The 23,515-nt window shown below is 39.0% G+C and overlaps 1 protein-coding gene across 1 annotated transcript; it reads left to right on the top strand.

The window, feature by feature from the left end:
- The first annotated feature begins 1,299 nt into the window (after positions 1 to 1,299).
- Positions 1,300 to 23,048, top strand: slc17a7a (solute carrier family 17 member 7a). Its single transcript, XM_084744144.1, has 13 exons — positions 1,300 to 1,421; positions 14,190 to 14,442; positions 14,856 to 14,974; positions 15,252 to 15,366; positions 15,464 to 15,551; positions 16,515 to 16,601; positions 16,951 to 17,093; positions 17,603 to 17,752; positions 18,451 to 18,583; positions 20,632 to 20,742; positions 22,328 to 22,455; positions 22,577 to 22,646; positions 22,735 to 23,048. Exons 1-13 carry the CDS (start codon positions 1,360 to 1,362, stop codon positions 23,019 to 23,021), a joined length of 1,746 nt encoding a protein of 581 aa, XP_084600270.1. The 5' UTR covers positions 1,300 to 1,359; the 3' UTR covers positions 23,022 to 23,048.
- The last annotated feature ends 467 nt before the right edge of the window (positions 23,049 to 23,515 follow it).

Raw genomic sequence — 23,515 nt, 5'->3', positions numbered from 1 at the left:
CTCCTTTGGCCTTGATAACAGCTTGCATTCTTACTGGCATTATTTTTATGTACTTTTCTCTTTTATTGAGTTCCAGATAGTTTCCCACAGACTTGCTTTAGATGAAACTTTTGTGCGATCAGTCTTTGAATCTACTAAATTCCAAATCTGGACTTTGACTTGGCCAGTCCATCAGTTCCAGTCCTCCAGATTCCTTTTTCTTGGTCAAATAGTCCCTGCATGGCTTTGAAGTTTGCTTGGACTCATTGTCTTGTTGGTATATGAACCACGACCAATCAGATTCAGTCCAGAAGGGATTCCATGATGAACTAAGATGTTGTGGTAGACGTTTGTGCTCCCTAGCAAATCTGAGGCGTTTCTGGATGTTTGCAGGCCTCAATAATGTCTTCTTAGTAGCTAGTCTTCCCTTTAAGCCTTGTTCCATCAGTCGTGAGCAACATGCTGCTGCAACCATCCCCAAACTAAGCAGCCACATCAAAACGGACCACACAACAGTATCATTCAACATAAACATGTCATTGTGTGGTACATAAAAGGATAGTTCACCCAAATATAAGCGTACGTGTTTCTTGGCAAATTATTCCATTCTTCCCATCTCACACTAAAATAGAGAGGTTATTTGGCATCTGTAACATCTGCACATGGTGTTCTACACTTATATGAGCAAATTAGTGATGAGCAAATTCTTGAACCCTGCATCAGAGCCTGCAGGTGGATGCTGGGGTGGTGGTGGGGCTAAAAGAGCAGGCAGCGACAGGAGTGCAGGCCTGCAATGCATTGGCAGGCAGAAGGAGAGATGGGAGATTTAGCAGTTTAAATAGACCACCAGATTGGAGGGGTGCGTTTGCATGTGATTGGCAGTGCAGCTCGAGTTGACTGCCTGAACTAGCTCACAGGCATCGCCAAATTAGTGAATTTAAGTCATTTTGGGAGGTACTTCTACTTTTTAAGTATTTTTCAAGTGTGTCATTTTATCCACGTGCATTCACTAACATAGAGAAAGTGTTGCAACTGTCCCCAGTCTCCCCTAATTAATACAGTGGTCACAGGTTTTTTAGTTATTTTTCAATTATATCATGTATATTCAGTGAAATAAAGACCACAAGCGACATGTCATTTGTTCTAGTGAAATAGAAGGCCTCCACCTTCCTGTGGCCCATGTGAGAGGAGGCTGGTGTGGGGAGGGAGGGATGAGAGAGAGAGAGACACAGACAGAGAGAGAGAGAGAGAGAGAGAGAGAGAGAGAGAGAGAGAGAGAGAGAGAGAGAGAGAGAAAGAGAGAGAGAGGACTGTGCGCGCAGGCAGGACAGGAGGGCGCGCGGGACATCAGCACACCGGCCGGGTCAAGACGCTGCGAGGATGGAGATCCGACCAGACAGGTTTAAGGCGGTGGCAGGCAAAACTCTGGGGAAAATTCACAGGTACACACCTATTTCATATATTCCCGACTCAGCCTCTGACTTTTCTCCGTTTTCACGCGCTTGCTGAGGATAGTTTTGTTGTGCGGGACACAGCAGTTCATATCCTATCCTCTCTCCTCCAACCACCAACTGTGCTGTGGAAAAAGTTTGCTCCTTATTGATTAGAAGTGGAAGATGAAGCGAGTGGCGGGTTTAAGCCTCAAATGTCACGCAGGTAGCGTCTGAAGTGCAGCTTTGCGACGCGCACAGTGCAGTGATTGGGTTGACAGAAGTGGATGAAAAATGATGGAGAAAATGGTTGTCTGACATTTCATGGATAGCACATTTTCACTTGGTACCTTATGAGGGGGAGACAAATAATAGCATCCAGAATCTATCAGAGAAGTCAAATTATGGGGATGTTATCGAGACAAAAGTGTGCAGTCAAAGTGCACTGAACTCGTTGTACAGTTCATGATTTTCTCGTTGTGGTTTGCTAATTTATTACGTGCTTTTATTTAAAAAAAAAACAAAAAAAAAAAACAAAAAAAAAACATAACTGATGTTGTTGCTCTTATCAAATATGGCCCGGCTCAAAGTGGATTGTGTTTATTGGTGTTTCAGGCGAGAAGAAAGTGCGATTACATAATGTTTGCGTTATTGGCACGACCTGTCTTATCTATCTATCTATCTATCTATCTATCTATCTAGGGATGCAAAACATTACTGACAACCGATAATTACCTGCTTCTCATGGCCGTTACTTATAAGATAACAGATAACTTCATGTTTCTGTATTTTTAAAAGTTTATATAACCTGTAGTTTATGCAGAGCCGAGGGTAAACAGGCTAATATGTAGTGAGCAAAGATGGATGAATTAATATCCCACAGCTATCTATCTATCTATCTATCTATCTATCTATCTATCTATCTATCTATCTATCTATCTATCTATCAAAAGTTGATCAATGAATCTTGAGATCTCAGGCTATAATTCATTAAATTTACCAATGAACCAACTAAAACTTCATTTTATATAAAGCAAAGCCAATACTATAACCAGTTTGTTGATCAAAAAAGAGGCAAGAATTACTAATAATTATCAATAATAATTACAGTAATATAGAGCTGAAGCATTAGTTAATTTGTCATCAGCAGTAACTTAACTGGTAACTATTTTAATAACCAAGTCATATTTTGAGTAATTCTTCTTGCAAAAAGTCCCAACTTAATAACATCTGCATCACTTCTTCAGCTTTTAGATGACACGCATGGTTTATGAAAAGACCTTGATACATTCATGTTGGTATCAGTGTAATTGTTAGAGAAAATATTAACATATATCACTGCAGTCTCTGATTCATAAATATGTTAAAGTTCTGGATATATGTGAATATATGCATATTAATACAAAAAACCCAGGTTGGTGTGCTTACAATATTTCAGTGAAAAGAGAGATTAAAGACACTGATAGAACCTCATGCAATAACCATTGCTTTAAGCTTTCGCTCACTCAGGATTTGAGGTAGCAACCAAACGTATAAATCCCGTCCTGAAATAGCCTGTTTTTCAGTCCAGCTGTCGAGCCACGCAAATCCCTAAACTCTCCCCTCCCACTCACTCCATCCCAGCCCATGTCACTTCCTCCAGCCGCTCCCTCCTCCTCCTCCATCCTCCATCCATCCATCCATCCATCCATCCATCCATTGAGCCACTGAGACACCAGCACAGACAAGTTTCAGCCTATCGGGGTGTCCCAGATTAACGGACATGCAAATCTCAGGCCTTTTCTCTCTTACTGGTCATGGGCCATGCATGTGCACGGCCACAGCTGAGACTATGAGAGATGTGATGTATCAGATTGGATCCAGATTGGTTTTAGTGGGTGTTTCCTCGGCTTAGCAAGTGAACTCTGCTTTATGTGGCCAGAGCGTTAGGTGCAGGCAATGGCTTCAGTAGGAAAAGTGATTTTTTTGTTGAAATATATGTGGAAAATGTTTGTTTTGAGGCATGTATAAGAGTGTGCACGTGTGAATATGTTGCATTGTCAAAACAGGACATCCCTGCAATGTGTGGATAGATGAGTGTGTCTGTGTGCAATCTCACCACCTCTCAGACAAAATCCCTCCTGATGAAAGCAGCCAGGAGTTCATCTATTATTTAAACATTTTCTCCATCAGAATGCATCTCCTGTTTCTATATTAAACTCCACTAGGTAAGCATAAACTTCAGCACTGTAAGGTCAAGTGCACTCTACATCTGTACTCTTGCCTTTTTTAACATCTTCAAATTAATGCAGTAATATTATCTCTTTATCTCTGCATATCAAGGAACTGCTCCACACCGCAACATGAAATATAATCATCCTACATCTGTCCTCCCATCTCTATTTTGACTGTGTGTAAAAGTTTACAGTAGTACCCCTCAGACATTTTGCTTCTCATGAAAATGCCATATATAGGTTTATTAAAAGATGTTAAAATTAATCAGCTGATGTCTGCGTCAGCTGGATTGTATGGCCACAGGAGGAGAGCTCATGTTTCACTTTGCACAAGGCAATACAGAATATAACAGGTAATCCATTTTTAATCCATTTTACTTGTGGTGGAGTGCTACATTTTCTGTTTCCTCACACAGTGGTTTGAAAAGTGAATTCAATAAAATATTCAAATAGTAATGTGATGAACCTATGCCTCGATTTTTTCCATCTAGCCTTTGGCAAACTGCAAGAACTGCAGACTCTTTGGCATCATTTTAATCATAGCATTCACATTGATTTACAAATGATTGTGAATTGTTGTACTATATATTACATAGGGCTGCACAACATTTGCTAAAATGTGAATCACAATTTTTCTTACTAAGAATTGAGATTGTGATTCTCTCAAAAAACATTTATTGCTGTCGTACAAAAAGAGAGTCTGAGATGCTTACTGTCTAGGCAGGGCTTTAAACAGATGACATAAAGATATGACATAAGATAAGAAATTCCCTTTTCAGTCCCACAGTGGGGAAATTGTCAGTGTCAAAGAAGCAAAGTGAATAGCAAAACTATAAAGAAGCATCAAAAAAATATGAAAATATAAAAATAAGAACAATGTAAAGTAGAGGAAATATAAAAATAGGAACTGTATACAATATAAGCACACTCAGAAGTTGAACCTACACCATTGCATGGAGGGAATATTGATATTGCACATAGAATGATGATAATTCACCTGATTATTACACTTTGAAATTAAAATTCACCTAAGTGAAATATTGATATTGTACACTGAATGATAATGCACCTGACTGAAGTATTGAGTATTGCACGTTGAAATTAAAAATACACCCCTGTGACAAATCAAAGTGCTTGAATTAAACATGATATACATTAAAGGCTGGGCTTAAGCTTACAAGTCTCTTGTAAAATACCTCAAGTCTCAACTTGTTCCAAAGCAAATCAGTGAATACATGAATGCAGTATGACATGAATGCATAGGGGAACAGAAATAAGTCAATCGTCACCATTTAGAAATGAGATTGTATAGATGTATGAATTAGGGTTGCAATTTTTTTAATGATTACTCATGCCGCCCTAATATTACACCATGTTCTTGATATTAATAGTTAAGTACACCCAGACACCGAGCAGCTTCACATCTTCACATCCTCCCTGTGCATGTGCACAAGCAGAGGGGTTTCCTGATGAATAAGGGGTTTGTATTACATTTTGGAAATCTGTGAAATGTAATATTGCAGTTAACTTACTTTTGTCAGTTCTGCAGAATAGACAGTAGTAAGTAAATATCTTAAAAATGAAAGTAAAAAAACAAAAAACAAAGTCTTGACTGATTCAAGGCTGTGAAAAGAAAAAATCCACATATAACTGCATCAGTCCAGGTATTATGATAATTACAGTATAAACACTGAGATTATGATAACAGCACTGGCAATGTTAAAACTACTGACTGGTTGTCAAGTGTGGGGCTGCCACTAACAATTATTTTCATTGTCGATTAATCTGACTATTATATATGATTTATTGATGAATCACGGAAATGTGAAAAATGCTCATTACAATTTCCTATAGCCCAAAGTGACATCGGCCAACAGTCCAAAACCCAAAGAACTCTTCATAGATGACAAAGATAAGCAGCAAATCCTCGCATTTAAGAAGCTGGACCCAGCAAGTGTTTGACATTTTTGCTTGCAAAATGACTGAAACATTATCAGAATAGTTGGCAAGTAATGTTCTTTCCATCAACTGATCAATAATTGTTGCTAAAGATGGCTACTCCGCTGGCTGTCAGTGCCAGTATGTCACTCTCTCTGCCTGTTTTGTTCTGTATGTGGATGTAGCTACAGGCACACAGGTTTATCGAAGGGTGTGCACTGATAATGATCAGAGCTCAGCAGTTTGTAAAGTCAGCTGTAAAGCGCTCAGCATGCCTGGTTATTGGCAGCGATGCTTTTCAGATCCATGATGTCAGTAATGTTTCAGCATTTTATATTTACACTGGCTGCATATGTTTTTGACTTTAACAGTGTGGCACACAACAGAACGGGGAAGAAAAGAAACTGAAGAGATGCTTTTTTATAATATGTTATTTCTTGTAATGTTACGACCCAACTCAGTTCAGTCAGCACTGACTCAGTGATTAAGCGATACTATGTAAGTATTTAGGTAATAAGTCTATGAAGGTCACATGAGTGGGTGTTTGAACGTTGTGTGTGTGTGTGTGTGTGCGTCCACAGGAGAGAGAAAAAAAAAAGTGCTGTGACAGGATGGGGAGGAGGGTTTCTCCCTGGGTGACACAGTCCCACCGAGACCCAATCTGTTCACTTCAGGGAGAGTGAGAGGCTCGTGGAGGAAGGGGGAGACACCACTATCGAAATTACAAAATAACTGCAGAAATTTCAGCTTGAAATTTGAAAAAAAAAAAAAAATACTCAAGCTACCACCCATACTTTGTCAAAACACCTGACCTATAAATAGAGGGCGATAAGGGGGAAATAATTTTTAGACAAGAAGACTAGAGTGGGAGAGCTGACATGTGAAAAGAAAAACATGGTTCACATAAAGCACAATGGAGAACCAATTCAGCAAACGGATGTGAATAAATAACGACCAGGGCGTCTGGCGTTATATAATATTTTTACTGTCAACCTCCCTCACTGTGTCTCTCTCCCTCTCTATCATCCTCTTATGAGAGGATTACGCAGAACGCTCTGTGAATTGGTGAATTTAATATACACGGTGACAAAGGTCCCAGGTCACCAACCAGCACGTGAGTATCACAGTGGATATATTATTGTCAAATCACAAATTAGGCAAAATTCTAAATATTTTCTCACCATTTAAAAGCAGAACTGGTTTCCAAGCAGATCATCACTAGGCCACTTTTTAGAACACTTTTTTTTATATCAAACTATTCTGAGACAATTCAATCTCAAGAACATTGCATCACACATTATAGAGCTCACTTTAAAGGGGGAAGCTGTTTAAAGACCTGGTGTTCCAAGGTCTTCCAAACAATGATCCCCATCTTTTGATGCAATGTAGTGCTGCGTGTCTGATGATTTGCTGATGCTGATGATATTTATGCCTTAGACATCAAAATTTGGTATTGAATGACAAGTCATTTTTTGATACTCAGTTCAGTCAGTGACATAAAGTTATCAAAGGTTGACACCCAGCCGTAATCACTGTAACTTTCACCTGCTTATGAAAAAGAACAATAGGGGTCTATCACGCTGACTGCAAATAGAAACTATATTAAAGGAGGTTCACATTACATACAATTAAATATTCCATGCTTTATGGGAAAAGTGCTGCAAAAATTAGTTGATTATTCAATTGTTCAATTAGCCAGTTGGCAGACAATTTGACAATCTTCAGCTATTTTGAAAATCAAACAATAGTTTTGGTCATTTTGAGCAAAAATGCCAAAGTCAACGAGGACTGAGGATTTAATATATAAGAGTTAACTAAAGATCTGTTGGTTTGAATAAAATAAGATGTAAATTCATCACCTGGATGTTTCTTTCACTAATGTTCAGATTTTTATAATACAACAATTAATTGTTAAATTAATTGGAAGGTAGAGCTGCAACAATTAGTAGTTTAAGTGATTAGTTGATTGACAGACAATGTTTTGATAATCAGTTAATCATTTCAGTCATTTTGCAAGCAAAAACATCAAACATTTGGTGCTTGCAGCCTTTTGAATGTAAGAATTTGCTGCCTGTCTTTGTCATTTATGGCAGTAAATGAAAAGTTTTTGGGTTTTGGGGGAAAAAAGGGCAATTTTTGTAGATGTCACTTTGGCCTCTAGGCAATTAGCATTTTTAACTTTTTCGTCTTTTGGCATTTTAGACTAAACCAGTGGTTCCCAAACTTTTTTCAATTAAAGCCTAATATTTATATATTTAATATTCTCAGACATTACGTTTACTGAATCAAAGAGTTCAAATCCAGTGTATTGATGTCTGTTCATTTCTTGCTCTACCGCTTTAATTGACTGTCAGATAGATTAATGTCAGATTTTTATTCAGGTTTCATATTGCAGGTTGAACTTTGCTTCCTGTGCTCAGGTGAAAAGCACAGATAGGAGCTCAGTTTGAGGTGTGAGTAGTCACCACTGAGCCTGTTACTCTTGTAATTATGATATTTCAGAGAGCCTGAGGTCACGGGACTCCTGCCTGCTCACGCTCTCTCGCTCATTAATTGTTGCCAGCTGAGACCAATCAGGTCCTCGCTATGCTAACGAGAGAAACTACATCAGTGGCTGTGAGCCTCACACGAAGGCAAATGTCCAGGGATGAAGCTTCTTTTCTCTATGTGTGTCTCATTCCTGCACCTATTCAAAGAACTGGCACTTTGTACCAACCAGCACAAAAGTACCAGTGAACTTCTTCTTTTATTACCTCGCAAAAACACCAAATTAGAAGAGGGACACCCTCAGCTAGTCTACTATTTCAAGACACTTACACATGTATTAGGGTGAGATTGCCCTTTAGAGGGAAGCATCTGTAATTAACGACAATTTTTGCTGTGGGCTAGCCTCGTTAGCTGGTAGCGTATGTGTAGGTGTCAGAATGCAATCTGTCGTGAGCTTTAATGAGGATGCTCCTGCACCCTTCACTAACTCTGAAGTAAGATACTGAGCTCCACTCAGGGGGCAAGTCAGCACATTTTCTCAGTACAGAGAGGACAGCACTGATTCGACAGAAAAAATGTACGCACACACCTTCCTTAGGATCACATCAGCTTTTTGATGAACTTTTTGCTTTGATTTACAGGATTGGTAACAATTTCATCTCTCTTGTGTCTTGTGTTTGACGCCGTGTGGTGCACATGTCTGGAGGTCAGCGCACCTTCTCTCAAATATACTGTATAACCTGCATGTGAAACACTAATAAGGAGAGTCTATTTGTGACTGCAGCCTGACCCAGCATCACAACACCATCAACTGTGACTAGGGATGTCATGTTACCAGAAATTTAGTAGTAATTTAGTAGTTCAGTACTCAATTTGATACCACAGTAAAAAAAAAAAAAACAATAATACAAATAAGCTATTGTTACTTTTCTTTGATACCTGAATTAAAACTCTTCTGAGCATCTAGGACAAAAGAACCTGACAGATGATGACAGATGACTTAATGATAAGGTATCCTGACAGTAGAACTAGACCACTACAAGCTATGCTTACATTTACCTAATCACGTTAGCCTTTAGTGTTTAGCTGTTGCAAATGTTATGGAACACAGGTAGCTACACAGAAATGCCACTTTTCTGAAACAAAAACAAGGGTAACGGGTATTACTGGGTAAGGATAGCAAGAATAAAATTTTGGATACAATGTTAATATAACATTAACTTGAATAGAAATTCACTTGACCATCTGTCTTTGAGATGCTTCGCTAAGTTTCTAAGTTGAAAGTGTTTACTCCTTTCATCTGAAACTGGATGGTACTGTTTGCGTACATTTTTTTGTGAATTTATTGATACACATGATACTTCCATGCCCATCTCTGTTAACTGCTTGTCTTTTCAATGAGTCGCTATGTTATACATACTGTTCTTCTTCTTCTTCTGGCATGCTGGTAGGCATTCTTCTTCTTCCTTTGGCATTTAAAGGCAGACTAAAACACTGAAAGAATGGCATTTCCAGTGCCTACGGTGCTATAGGAAAACAAATACTACCACATTTTCACAATTTTTTTTTTATCAACTTCAAACTGAAGTATAGGTTCTTGGAAAATCCCTAACCATGACAGTACGGATGTAAGAAAATATCAGTACACTTGGGTGTCACAATATTATGTTTTGTGACACTGTATCCATTCTCAGAAGTACTTTATATTGATATCATGATTTATGCAAAAGATTTGTGGCAGTTGTCAGTTGTGTGTTGTGTTGAAACCCTTGACCAATACATAGCAGTGCTGTTATCTGTCTTGACTCTTCTAATTTGTACAAACAAGTAAACTTTTTTAACTCAGATTTTATGCATATGGTGATATGTTGTTTAAACTAAGACAGGTTTCTAAAAATGTGATTGAAATAATCATGTTGCTTTCAGTTTCGCAGTATATTGCAACATAGTTAATCGTAACTCCTGTATAATTAACATTTTTTAAGTCTCATGGTGGTCCTTTGGAAGGGGTGTGACTTAGGCTCCTTAAACATATGCAACATCTGGTTAGACTTTCAGAATATAGCTTGCTAATAAACATTTTTGTGACAGTCATAGTTTGGTTTAGACAACAAAACTACCTGGTTTGATTTAGGAAAACATCATGGTTTGAGTTAAAATAACTTCTTCCTTAAAAATAACAAAAAGTCCCATGTGAAAGTCCTGCGTTTTACCCACCCCTCCTTATGTGGAATTTCTCGTTCTTTACACTCCTTTGCCTTGTCATTATTGCCCTCCCTGGTACCGCACCTTCATACACGAGTAATTTCTCAGGAAATCTAAAATATATAATATTTACTCAGCTCTTTACCTACGTAGAAAAATATGATGTGTTTGTACCAGCTGGGGCAAAAAATTACATTTTAGAAATCATTAAATGTTTGACTTGAAACCTAAATTAACTGCATGTAAACCTGGTTTTCAAAAGGACTGAAACACTGAAGCAGAGGCCAGCATGAACTCAACAGTGTGTCGTGATAGAGGGAGAAGCATACTGAACCACGCCCAGCGTTAGTCTGTCCTTCCATATTCATTTCCGGAAGTAAATCATTTTTGTAATCCTAATCTGAATGTTGTGACAGATTAAGAGAGAGAGAAAGAGGGAGAGAGAGAGAGAGAGAGAGAGAGAGAGGTTGCAGCCTCTCTAATCTCTTACAAATTCCAAAACCTCACTTAACAAAGTATTACTCCTCTATTGTCTGTGTGTTTTACTTGACAAGTAGAATATTACATCATGGAACCAGGTTTAATTAATACATCATTATACTGACCTATCTTTTATCTTTTTTTGTTTATTGACTGATTGCATGGATGTATAAAGAGATTATGCAGGGTCTGCTGTGTGGAAATGGGGGAGGGAGTGAAATCCACATGCATAACTAAGAAATATAATGACTGGGTGGATGAGACAGTGTGTATGCAGAGAAGCAGACAGACAGGCTAACAGATAGATAGATAGTGACAGATTATGGTGTAAAAGCTAGACTGAATTATTTATCTCACCCAAAAACACATCAATAATTAACCAGTGTCAGAGTCTGACTTGTCTTCTGCTGGTGTGCGTGAATAAGTTATCTTGGAGGTTCAGTGTGCTGAGAGCCCGAGACAGATGAATTGTCTTGAATGTTTGCTTAGAAAACAGAGCAGCGTTCAATACAGTAAACACTTGTTTTGGGAACCTATCGAAGCTCATATTTGGAAACAGCCTTTTTAAAAATGCAGCCATCTTTCGTTACATGGAGCAAATCCTTGTGGTGATTGTGCCTGTTTCTGTGCATAATTCTCCAGCTCACTGACTAACTGGATCAGCCCAATGGAAAGTGGACGGTTGACACACGATTGCGCTTCACCCACACATACCCAAAAACACACACACTCAGGTTAAAACATATATGCAAGGGAAAGTGTGGCACTATGTCTGATTTAATCTGAGAAAAATAGATTTGCAGAAAGCGTGTATAAGTCTGCAGTATGCATGTGTGCGAGCAGTTGGGGTGTGTTGGTGAGAATATGGAGGTTATAATACCCAGATGGCCGCTCTCCTGATTTCTCTGTTTGACTCCTGTGGCCATTTGACAAAAATGGTCTTGCACAAATAGCCTAAAATAACAACAATTTTTGGTCTATTCAATTAAACAGTCATTCCTTGGTTGACAAAAAGTTAAAGCATGTATGAGAAAATGGAAAATGGAAATAAAAAACACTTGAAATATTGATTGATTAATATTGGTGACAGTCTTAATAAATTGTGCAGATCAGTGTAAATGATTCTGCTTAGCCACTAAACTTTTTTTTTCAATTGATCGACATGATGCATATACATCTGTATGCAAATATTCTTAGTATGTCTTGTTAAAGCTATAAAAAAAAAAGAACTTTCATATTTTGTTGATTTTGGAGCCAAAAGTGATAGTGTTTTCACCATGGTAATCACAAAATGTTAGGTCAGTATAAGGTCAATATAAGGTTTTAACTCACTGTAACTCTGCCTGTAAAAATGTAAACACAGGCTTGTTTCACCTGATTTCAAGGAGACTTCGATCCAGTGGCAGGCATAAACTATAATTATACACAAATAGTCATTCTTCTCGCACATGATTGTCAACTTGTGTAGGTCATATTGAGGCCTCAGTAACTGTAGTAGCTTTAAGCAGGTCAAGACACAAATTCATGCCTTTCTCTACTATCATCATGTGTTTATTTTCCACCTGTCTGAGCACTCACACACTGTCTGAACAACCTCAAAGTAGAATCACACAAGCTTGTCCGTTAAGTAATACAGTACGATGTGGTTAGTTGTCTGTCTCCAGAATGCTCCTGTTTGTGTCTGAGAGTGGACATCTTGAACAACACCAGAATGGCAGCAGGTCCCAGGCGTCCTGAAGGAGCAGACACTGGGGGAATGTGCTGTCGTGGTTAACGCTGCTCCTCAGCTATAGTGACAGCTGCCTCCACACACTGGGACACACTGAGTCAGACACGACCCCAACATGGTGCATGTTGTCTGCATGGAGGTGTGTGTGTGTGTGTGTGTGTGTGTGTGTGTGTGTGTGTGTGTGTGACAGAGAGAAAAAAAGAGAGGCAAATTCTGCAAAAATCTCTGCTTTAAAAAAAAAATGTGCATGAAGAAAAGGGGAGGTGCTTACATTGATGATGCTTCATGCAACGTAGTCACAGCTGATAAAGAGTTTCCCAGATTGAACTTGAACAGGTTGAACTTTTTATGTGAAGATATCAACCATATTAAAAAACTTTATTTCTGGAAATTATTCACTGAAATCATTCATGTATAGTGAGAAATTCCATTGTGCAAAAAATATACCTTTTATTGCATTCTTTCAATATTATAGGTCAATACAGTGGTAATTTCCATATTAAATTCCCTCAGTCCTCACTACATTATATGGATTATATGTCTGGACAGACATGGATCTAAACTGCAACTTGACTTGTTGGTTGAAGGAACGGTGAGACAGTAATTCTTCTTCTCACTCCTCTTAACCTAACCACTAGCAGCGGCCCCAGGTGATCAAGAATTGCTTCAGTCTGAAATCTTGTTTCAACTAGGGACAACATATGTTAGGGTCCTGTTAATGTTGGCGACACAATCTGGCACTTGTGTTGGCATTGCAGTAGGTGCTTCACCATCTGTTACCTGGTGGGGATCTTCTCTAGTTTTGTAATTTAATTACATGTATCTAGTTACATGTTCGTAGTTGCCAGCACTGATAGTATCCTGTAAGATATTTGTGTGAAATTCTGTCATGCTTAGTGTATGAATTCTTGAGTTATGGCCAAAACTGTGAGGTCACAGTTCATCTTCGAAACCAAGTGGATGTTTGTACCAAATTTGAAGAAATTTCCCCCAAGTGTTAGATATCACGTTTACGTGAGTGGAATGGATGTGAGATTGCAGTGACCTTGACTTTTGACCTTTGAAATCTAATCAGTTCATCCTTGAGGCCGAGTGGTCAGAAGAATAGGGTGACGTGAAAATAAAATGCCTCTGGCCCTGGCTGTCTACAGCATGGAACCCAGCATGGAACCATAAAAAAGGTTTTTCAAGATTTTTCAGAAATTGTGAATCACAGAGGTCCTGAAGCATACAGCCATGAATGTCTGCAAAAATATTAGGTAGGTAGGTAGGTAGGTTAATAGGATTAGATATATATCTACATATTATGCACCTCGATACCTTCAAAATGTACTTGAAAAATGAAGACTCAGATCATTGTCTTGCTCAGAGATGTTTGCTGATGCCAGGCCACCATTTTTCCTGCATTTTAAATGGGTCAGCGGCTCACCTGAACCATAAATGCACCCTGTAAACCCCCCATGAGGCCACTGTTTCGATGTTATACGCCTCACTCACATACCTCACTGTCACCTCTCACTCTTTCCCCTCTTTTTAAGGATGAATATCTCTGTCCCTGTATTTAGAATGGGCAGCAAATTATAAACAACAAACAGAATTATGTCCAGAATGTTTTCTTGAAGTGTTTTCTTGTTAGAACATACCATCTCAGTCAGGATATGTTAAGAGGGTGGCTTGTAGTTTTCCTTACCTGCATGCTCTCTCTGTCTCCTCTGTGTCTCCTCTCAGGTTGATTGAGAAGCGGCAGCCCAATGGAGAAACCATTGAGTTATCAGCAGAGGGCCGTCCTGAGCTGGTGGAGGAGAAGGAGCTACCGGTGGTGGATTGTACCTGCTTTGGCTTGCCGAGACGGTACATTATCGCCATCTTGTCTGGCCTGGGATTCTGCATTTCTTTTGGCATCCGGTGCAACCTGGGTGTGGCCATTGTAAGCATGGTCAATGACCACACTGTCTACAAAGGCAACAAGGAAGTACTTGTGGTAAGTGGCAAAAGAGAAATCAAAGTTTTTGGACTCACCTTTACTGTATGAGCCTGTCTTTGATGAGGATGTTTGCATGCAAGCCTCACAGGTGTAAGAAACATTTTTAGGATTTTTTTTAGTTTGTCTCTGTATGCTCTGCTTTGTTTCTGCTCAGGACCTGATTAATAACAATAAAGGGTTTTTTTTCTAAAAGAACGAAATTAATTAGAGAAACATATGTACTGTGCATTTGTACCTTATTTTCCGGTCACACCAAATGTCGCAAGGACATCAAAATAAGCAAATATGTTTAGGTTTGACTGCCTTTAAGAATATTATATGTGAACTGTGGAAGTTCTTATAAGAGTTATCTCCTCTGTTATGAAGTTCAACTTTAATTTAATTAAAGTCATATATCTTCATTTCTCAAGGCTGCACAGTTCACCTGGGACCCAGAGACAGTGGGGATGATCCACGGCTCCTTCTTCTGGGGCTACATTGTCACACAGATCCCGGGTGGCTTTATATGTCAAAAATTTGCAGCCAACAGGTGATTATCTTCACATTTACAGTATCTTCTCCAATATGGGTATTACTGTGATATAAATTGGTTGATTGGGTAACAGTTGTGTAATTGGACTGAGTGTGAAAAAAATATATAATTTAGCTAATTCTTCAAGTCATCTCCCAACCATTGAGCAGTATCAAACCACGCTTCATCCTTTGTCAGTGGAGCATCTTTTTCTTCTTCTCATCATTTTTGTGGCGCTGTTGTTACTGTTGAATATTCAATCTGAGGCAGCTTGTTTGTCCTCTGTGTGTTTAAGAGTGTTTGGGTTTGCCATAGTGGCCACATCCACCCTCAACATGCTGATTCCATCTGCTGCTCGCTGCCATTACAGCTGCGTCATCCTGGTCAGGATATGCCAGGGCCTTGTTGAGGTACAGTATGTGTCTGTGGGCACATGTGCGTGCAGGACTCTGTGCAGGACTATTCCTACATGCATGAGTGTTTCCCTGACTGAATTGTGTCCTTCAGGGTGTATCATACCCAGCCTGCCACGGGATCTGGGCCAAGTGGGCACCTCCTCTTGAGAGAAGTCGGTTAGCCACAACTGCCTTTTGTGGTAAAGTTTCACACCTTATATCTGCCAAAACTTTGGGATGTCCACTAGACTTAAGTTTTGTGGGTTGTGGTGATTGAGCCACTAGAGGTTCCTGCAAAGTTTGAGGCTGAAGGGATAGTTCAGTGTATTTTAAGTGGGGTTGTATTTTTTGTATCAATAGCCAATGTTTCTGCTACAGTAGATGGTCAGAGTACCGGCATGGATGTTAAGTAATGTACTACTGTGGATAGGGTCAATAGTGAAATGTATTGTAGCCGCTTAAAAAAGGTCCACCTAAAAAAAATCTATATCATTTTAAGTGCACACTATATTTAGAATATTTTCACCATTGTATCCTGCCATTAGACAGCCTTTTCCGATGAGAAACCGCCATTGTAAAAATGTAAAAATGTAATATTACCTTGCAGAAAAGGAGAGTTGTCGTCTACTGCTGTCTCAGTCTGTTAGTTTGTTTGTGTTATTGTGTGACTCTGGTGTTTTAAAAGGATAACAACCAGCAGCTCCCATGTTCTGCAAGGTAAAATTACAGATTTTGCCCAGGGAGTTTGGTTGGTTTGGAGAGAGCAATATTTGGCTTATATAACGGTGGTTTCCCATTAGAAATGGCTATGTACCGGCAAAGTAATGTGATGAAAATATTCTAAATATAGCATACACATAAACTCATGTTGATTTTTTAAAGTGGTTAAAATACCTTCTGTTGCTGACCCTGTCCACAGCAATGCATTGCTTCACTTCTGTGCTGGTACCTTTCTCTGCTTCTCCTAGCTGGGGGTGTGATGACACTGACTATCAATAAGTACCTCAACCCCACTTTAAAATAATCTGAACTATCCCTTTAAAAGCATTAGACATGTGGATTTTGATAGGCACATAATAACAGAGTTTGAATGTTGAAATGATTATATGACTCAGGAATAATGAATAATTTGTTGCTTTTCCTCATGTTTGATGCATCTTCAGGATCCTATGCGGGGGCAGTGGTGGCCATGCCTTTAGCTGGGATACTGGTGCAATACAGTGGGTGGCCTTCAGTATTCTATGTCTATGGTTAGTATCTTTATATTCACATATGTGTTTGTTATGACTGCTCAGCCAGGTGTTATAATATTACATACACTAGCATTCTTCAATTCCGATGGAAATGTTTCCAAATGCAATCCAAAGACTGAATTAGCTTGTGTTGTGAATTTCATCAACTTACATGTGTCTGCATCAGGTGTAGCTTCTTTGCTGTCTATTCTTCCTTGTAGCGTTTGCTAGAAGGCTCCAAATCCCAGATTTCTTCCCAGCCAACAGCTGATGTTGTAAAACATAACACAGCTGAGTTTCGCAACATCAACAGCAACCTTCTCTCTCTGATTGCTGGTCTTTTGCTTTCTCCTTCTTCCTCTCCCAGGCAGCTTTGGGATATTCTGGTATTTGTTCTGGATTCTGGTGTCGTATGAGAGTCCAGCAGCCCATCCCACCATCACACCAGAGGAGAGGAAGTACATTGAAGATGCCATTGGAGAGTCTGCAGCGTTTCTTAATCCGCTCCATGTATGGCCCTATATGATGTTCATATGTAGCTGGGAATCTATTATGGTGCTTTCACATCAGGGACTCAGACACGGATCCAAGTACACTTAACATCATTTGATTAGTGTGAACACATACATTCGACACTCGGGCACAGTTTGTTGATCCTTACTCTGGTCCACTTAAAAAGGTGGTCTCGAGTACAGTTCATGTGAACTCAAGTACAGTTCGCATCAAGTGTGAAAGCTAACTGTAGCAAAAAAAGGGAGCAGACTGCTAGTTCAATCTTGTGATTGGCAGGCTTTTCTACACCATAGCAACAGCATAAACAAATGTTGTATAGATGATGACGCAAGTGTACTTGGGTACAAACCAACATTACTAATTGGTAGTTGGAGGGGGAGGCAATTGTTCTCAGGCACAGTACAAAGCAACTGTACCTGATGTGAAAACACCCTTAAGCCGACACACAAACACAGGTAGTTTGGATGGGCTGGATCCCAGTAACATCTTATTCCTTTTGGTGGCAGAAATTTAAAACACCATGGAGACACTTCTTTACCTCCATGCCAGTCTACGCCATCATTGTGGCCAACTTCTGCAGGAGCTGGACCTTCTACCTGCTGCTTATCAGCCAGCCAGCCTACTTTGAGGAGGTCTTTGGCTTTGAGATCAGCAAGGTGAGATTATATCATCTATAGTTTGAGTTTTTCAGAAATGTACTTGTATCCTCATAACTGAAACATGCCCACAGCCATAGGCACCTACTGTTGTTTCTGTTACTGTTGTGACCGAGGGCCATAATAACTTTGCACTCGTCACTTCAAGCATTTTAAATGGTTTATGTAATTTTTTTTTCAAGCTTTACAAAGGTTGTATTTGATTATTTAGATTCTGGGGGCAACTGCAAATTTTTCAGCAGGCTTCCAGTGCAGTCAGCAGATATCTTGATAACAGATATCCATGGGACATTATCATTTATGTAAATTGAGAACAAAATGGAGCCTAACATTGGCTATTTTAACATACAGTGATATTTTTGAGAGGCAATCATCAAAGCCCATTATATTTTGGAGGGTATTTTGGTATTACTTCAGAGTAATCAGTGTAGAGGTGATAGGACCTTTACACTGACCACCTTTCATCCTCTTCTCTTTGATATTATGTCTTTATTCAGATCACAATTTCTCAGTTCACCTCAAAGGAGCACTACTCAGTATAAACATTTACTATTATTCAGATCAGATTCAGATCTATCCTGGATGTCAAGACAATTTTTAACTCTCTCATAGTTCACTGACAACACCATTCTCGTGCCTCTTTCTCTCACACACATACACTTTCATACGCACACTCTCTCTCACCTTCCCTCTTTCAGGTGGGCATGGTGTCAGCTTTGCCCCATCTGGTGATGACAATCATCGTGCCTATTGGAGGCCAGTTGGCAGACTACCTGAGAACCCACAACCTGATGTCCACCACCAACGTCAGGAAACTCATGAACTGTGGAGGTGAGAGGGTTAAACAGAGGAGGGTGACAGTTAAAGGAGGTTGAGAAGAAATGAAGACAAGGGCATGCAGAGAAAACTCAAGACGATGCACGAGCAGAGACTGAATAACACAGTGAATCACTCAAGTTTGCATAAGAACATCTTAAATTCATGACAGTTAAAAAACCTAGACTACTACATCACTTTGTGACTGGTGGTAAATGCGTGCATGTTCAAGAGACAGAAAGCCCTTGAATACTTTGAGATACTGTAGCAATAAAAAGTACATTTAGTGTTAAAGACTGACTATAACTAAAAAAAAATATTCACTTGAGTTTTTAGGAACTGTGAGAAACATCTCCAAGGCTGGGTTGAACCAGATTAAATTATGGTTTAACTTAAAATTATACTGCACCAAACATTTTAACTATATTAAAATAAAGAAAGATTCCATTTAAACCCTCCTTGAAAGCTCAGTTTAATTTTTAATCTAAACTAGACTACATTTAATTCTGTTGCACCAAAGCTTAAAAGTCCAATTTAAAATGTGATCCAGTATTAATTTTAAACTTAAATACGAGGAGGTTTAACTTTTAAAATAACTGCTTTTTTGAGATGGATTGAGCCAGGGTAACCAGACATCCTGAAAAAAAAATCTGAATTACAGAGAATTACAAACAATCCTGTCCTTTTTGTCCAGAAAATAAACTCTTAAAGTAATGCATTATATAAACAACATTTGTATTCCTGAAAATATTCTGATCAAATGCGATGTGTTGGCTATAATTTCTGGTTTTGATTATTATAAACTGTCCGGTTTGTTTTTTTGAGATATGTAAAAGTATTATTGATGTGTTTCCACTTGTCCGTTGTACTGATTAGGTTTGATGTCATTCAACCTGACCTATAAACCAGATGACAGAGTGCAGCCGCCTCTGTGTGAGGAATTTGTGATTAAAAAAAGTCTTTAAACTGTTTGTAGGCTCCTAAAACTTGGAATGAAGAAAATAATTAAGTTTGTCAAAGACTCAGTCCAGTTGAGTTATATGATGCATCTCTTCTTTCTTTCACTTCACTTGATAATTTGGCAGTTTTTCCTGAAGGAGGATAAAGCTGAGCCATCATGAGTAGGCTAACTGGGCTAATAAATCTCTCTAGCACACAATATTTTTTAAAAACATTTTGGCTAGCCAGTAAATGCAATCATTTGTTAAGGAATACAGAGCAGTTAACAGCTTTTCTTCTTCTTTTTTACTTGCTAGGTCCAGACAGAACTAAAATTTGTTTGCTATTTTTTAAATCTGAGTGAGATAGCATCTCCATATTGATTAAACTATTTACTTTTGCTTTAAATCACTAAACTTGGATTTATTCAACTGAGGTTGGTTTGTAATTATGCAACAGAGCTCGGTTTAATTTTAAACCTGTATTTACTCATTTAAAACCTAGTTTTGCTTACTTTGATTAGAAATAATCATAGACTAACTTGACTCTGTCTGGGCAAAGTGTGGCAAAATATCGTATCACTGTGGCTGATAATGGAGTTACTTTCTATAGACTGCCAGTCACATGCACATCTTTTAGGCCAAACTGTCTTCATCTTGTCAGGTCAAAATTAAGATGGCATTTCATCTCTGCTGTAGTGAAGTCAAACTAAGTCAAACTAAGCAACAACCTTACAAAACTTTCTTTGGTGAGAAGAATGCAAGGGTGAATTTCTATAGATGCATTTGTTAATGATTCCCATAATTTTCCTGAAATTAAAGGACCTTTAGTAACATCATTTGTATGGAGGGCACCTTTTAGCAAGCAACCCTCATTCAGTGTGTTTGTAATGCAGCAGCTACCAGTACTGACATCATATTAATATTTAACACAACTTAAAGGTTGTTTCAGTGTTTCCTCTGCATGTGCAAAAACATGTAGAACATGTACCAATTTTGACCTAACAAAATACAACATAATTATAACCCAATACTATATAACAGATGACCATTGCTTGTTGAGACAGAGTATAAAGTAGTGGATGGTGTCAGTTTTTTCGATGTGTTTTTGGGGACGTGTTTCAGGTTTTGGAATGGAGGCCACTCTCCTGCTGGTGGTGGGATACTCTCACTCAAAAGGTGTGGCCATTTCCTTCTTGGTCCTCGCTGTGGGTTTCAGTGGATTTGCTATCTCAGGTAAGAGGATGCTAAATACGCCTGATCTACCATTATGTGACCTTTCAACAGTGTGGAGGTCTGAGTGGATTCAGTGTAAATGATCAAATCAACGATTTATGAAACATATTATATGTTAACAATGGTTTCCTGCCCATTTAAAAGCAATAGGCTGGACATTCCAGATGTGAGAGCCAGCTGAGAACATTGATTCAACTCTCTTTGCTTAGTTTAAGGCAACATCTAGAAGCTGCTTAGCTTAGCTTAACTCAGCTTGGACTGAAAACAAGGGGGAACAGCTAGCCTGGGTCTGTCCTGAAACTTTATATCTCACTAATTAACACTCTCCATAAAATGCTTGTTTAATCCAACAGTTATCAAAGTGCAGTCAGTGGTGGCCCCCAAATGTGTCATCAGAACAAATCATCTGTGTATTTCAATACTTTCTCTTACATAGCCTAAATTTATTACACATCTTAGCTACTGTGTCAAACTGTGGCACCCTAACAAACATCCATCAGGTTAGGAATGACAACTTGGAGCTACTGGTTGCATGGCAATAGAAAAAAACACTATATGGTTGCGGAGAAAAGGAGGTGTCTGAAAAAAAATGATCAACCTATACTTCGTTGGTCCTTGTATTACAGATAGAGTGGTCTGCTTTTATCTGCAAACAGGTGAATTTGGTGCTCAAAGTTTTAGTTTAATGTTAAATGCCATCATTAGACCAATCACAGATCCTACAAGTTCATGGGGCTTCCTGTGCGACCCGCAGCATATGATGGTTCCTTAAATTGGCAATCAGTAATCAAAACTTCCACAGTCTTCAGTCTTCTTCAGTCTGTAAAAAATATGATGATTATGATAATTGTGGGCCACGTCCAAAATCGCTCACCCATTCACCACTCACTATCTGGGGATTTACATGATGAGAACTATACAGTGAACTCACTAAATAAAGAAGAAAAATATTTTCTTATACTCCAAGGTCATTTTCTCAGTGCCATTAATTACACCATTGCTGTTGTTTCTCTTTCAGCACAATGCATGCTGATATATAATACTTAGTTTATTGCCATCTGCTGTACGCTACTTCTCAAGATGCATTGTGGGATACTTTGAGTCTATTATACAGCATGGGGTATAATAATTCTTACTACACATTTGGACAGCACAACAAAATGGTGAACTCACTATATAATGGACTCTATAATGATTGATTTTGGACACAGGTTTAGTCTGGTAACCACCATAAAACACCAAACTGTCTGTTTTGGTGACTGTTTTACACTTTGCCAGGCTACCTACCCCCCTTGTTTCCACTCTTAATGCTAAACTAAGCTAACCAACTGCTGGCCTTGGCAACACATTTACTGTACAGACATGAAAATGGTATCAAACATTTCATCTTACTCTCAGCAAGGAAATAAATAAGCATATTTCTCAAAATGTTAAACTTTTCATTTAACACTCATGAGGGCTTCATGATGATTAAAATTGCAAGAGTAAATTTCTGCCCTAATGTGTCCCTTTATTCTGGTTTTGTAAAAGCACTTAAGAAACAGGGAGAAAAGATGTTAGGCACTGATTTTCTTGTTTTACTTAGGGTTTAATGTCAACCACTTGGATATCGCCCCTCGATACGCCAGCATACTGATGGGCATCTCAAATGGAGTGGGAACTTTATCTGGAATGGTGTGTCCTCTTATAGTGGGAGCCATGACCAAACACAAGGTAAAAAACATTCACTTGTATTAGTTGACATGTCTAAACTTTTAAAATGTAAATATTTAATGGGAAAGGAGAACTCAATCTTGAGCTCATCTATGTTCCATACCTTTTTGCATCATTTCAGACACGTGAAGAGTGGCAGTACGTCTTCCTTATAGCTTCCCTCGTTCATTATGGAGGAGTGGTTTTCTATGGTATGACTTGACGTGGAATTCAGTGTTTTTGAGGCATCTGCAGGAGATCTCAGTCTTAATGCTGATCTTATCTTTTTTTTCTCACTAGGACTCTTTGCGTCAGGAGAAAAGCAGGCTTGGGCAGACATAGAGGACACCAGCGAAGAGAAGTGTGGCATCATCGGCGAGGATGAACTGGCCAATGAGACAGAGGAGCTCTACCGCGGGGGCGGGCAGTACGGGGCTATGAGCCAGCCGGTTGTTGGCTCTAATGGAGGAGGAGGAGGGGCCGGGCCTGGATGGGTGTCGGACTGGGATAAGTCTGAGGAGTACGTACAACCACCTGGATACAACTCGTACATGTACGGGGGAGAAGAGGAGAGGGAGCTGACATAGAAGACTAAAAAAAAAAAAAAAAAACAAGATAAAGAAAAGAGGAAGATTGTTTTGGGGAAAGGGATTGTAAGAGTCACCGTTATACTGAATGGACCTGCTGTGTGCTGTGTACAATATTTACAACTGCACATATCAAAAAGTATGGATCTCATTCATTCCATTGTGTGTGTTGTGTGTGTGTGTGTGTGTGTGTGTGTGTGTGTGTGTGTGTGTGCGTGTAGGCATGTGCATGCAGGTGTTAGAGTGGTTAATGTACACAAACACATACAGTATTCATTTGCAAAAACTGAACTCATATCCCAAGACTTCCTTCCTGGTCCTGAGCTGGTTGTGATTGGTCAGGAGTTCTGTTTCCACAACATCACTGAGGAGGTGTGTGTGTATGTGTATGAGTGTGCATGTGTGCATGTGTGGTGGGCTTTCTGCCTGTACAGCAATCTCTCAAGCCACTGGCATTGTGTCGTATTTAGATATTTAAATTTTTATGTGTGAGC

Source organism: Lutjanus erythropterus, chromosome 19 (genome assembly GCF_056507025.1).
Source record: "Lutjanus erythropterus isolate fLutEry1 chromosome 19, fLutEry1.hap2, whole genome shotgun sequence".
Taxonomy (NCBI): Eukaryota; Metazoa; Chordata; class Actinopteri; order Lutjaniformes; family Lutjanidae; genus Lutjanus; species Lutjanus erythropterus.
Note: the sequence above shows the minus strand (reverse complement) of the source record. Positions and strands in the feature narration are given on the sequence as shown.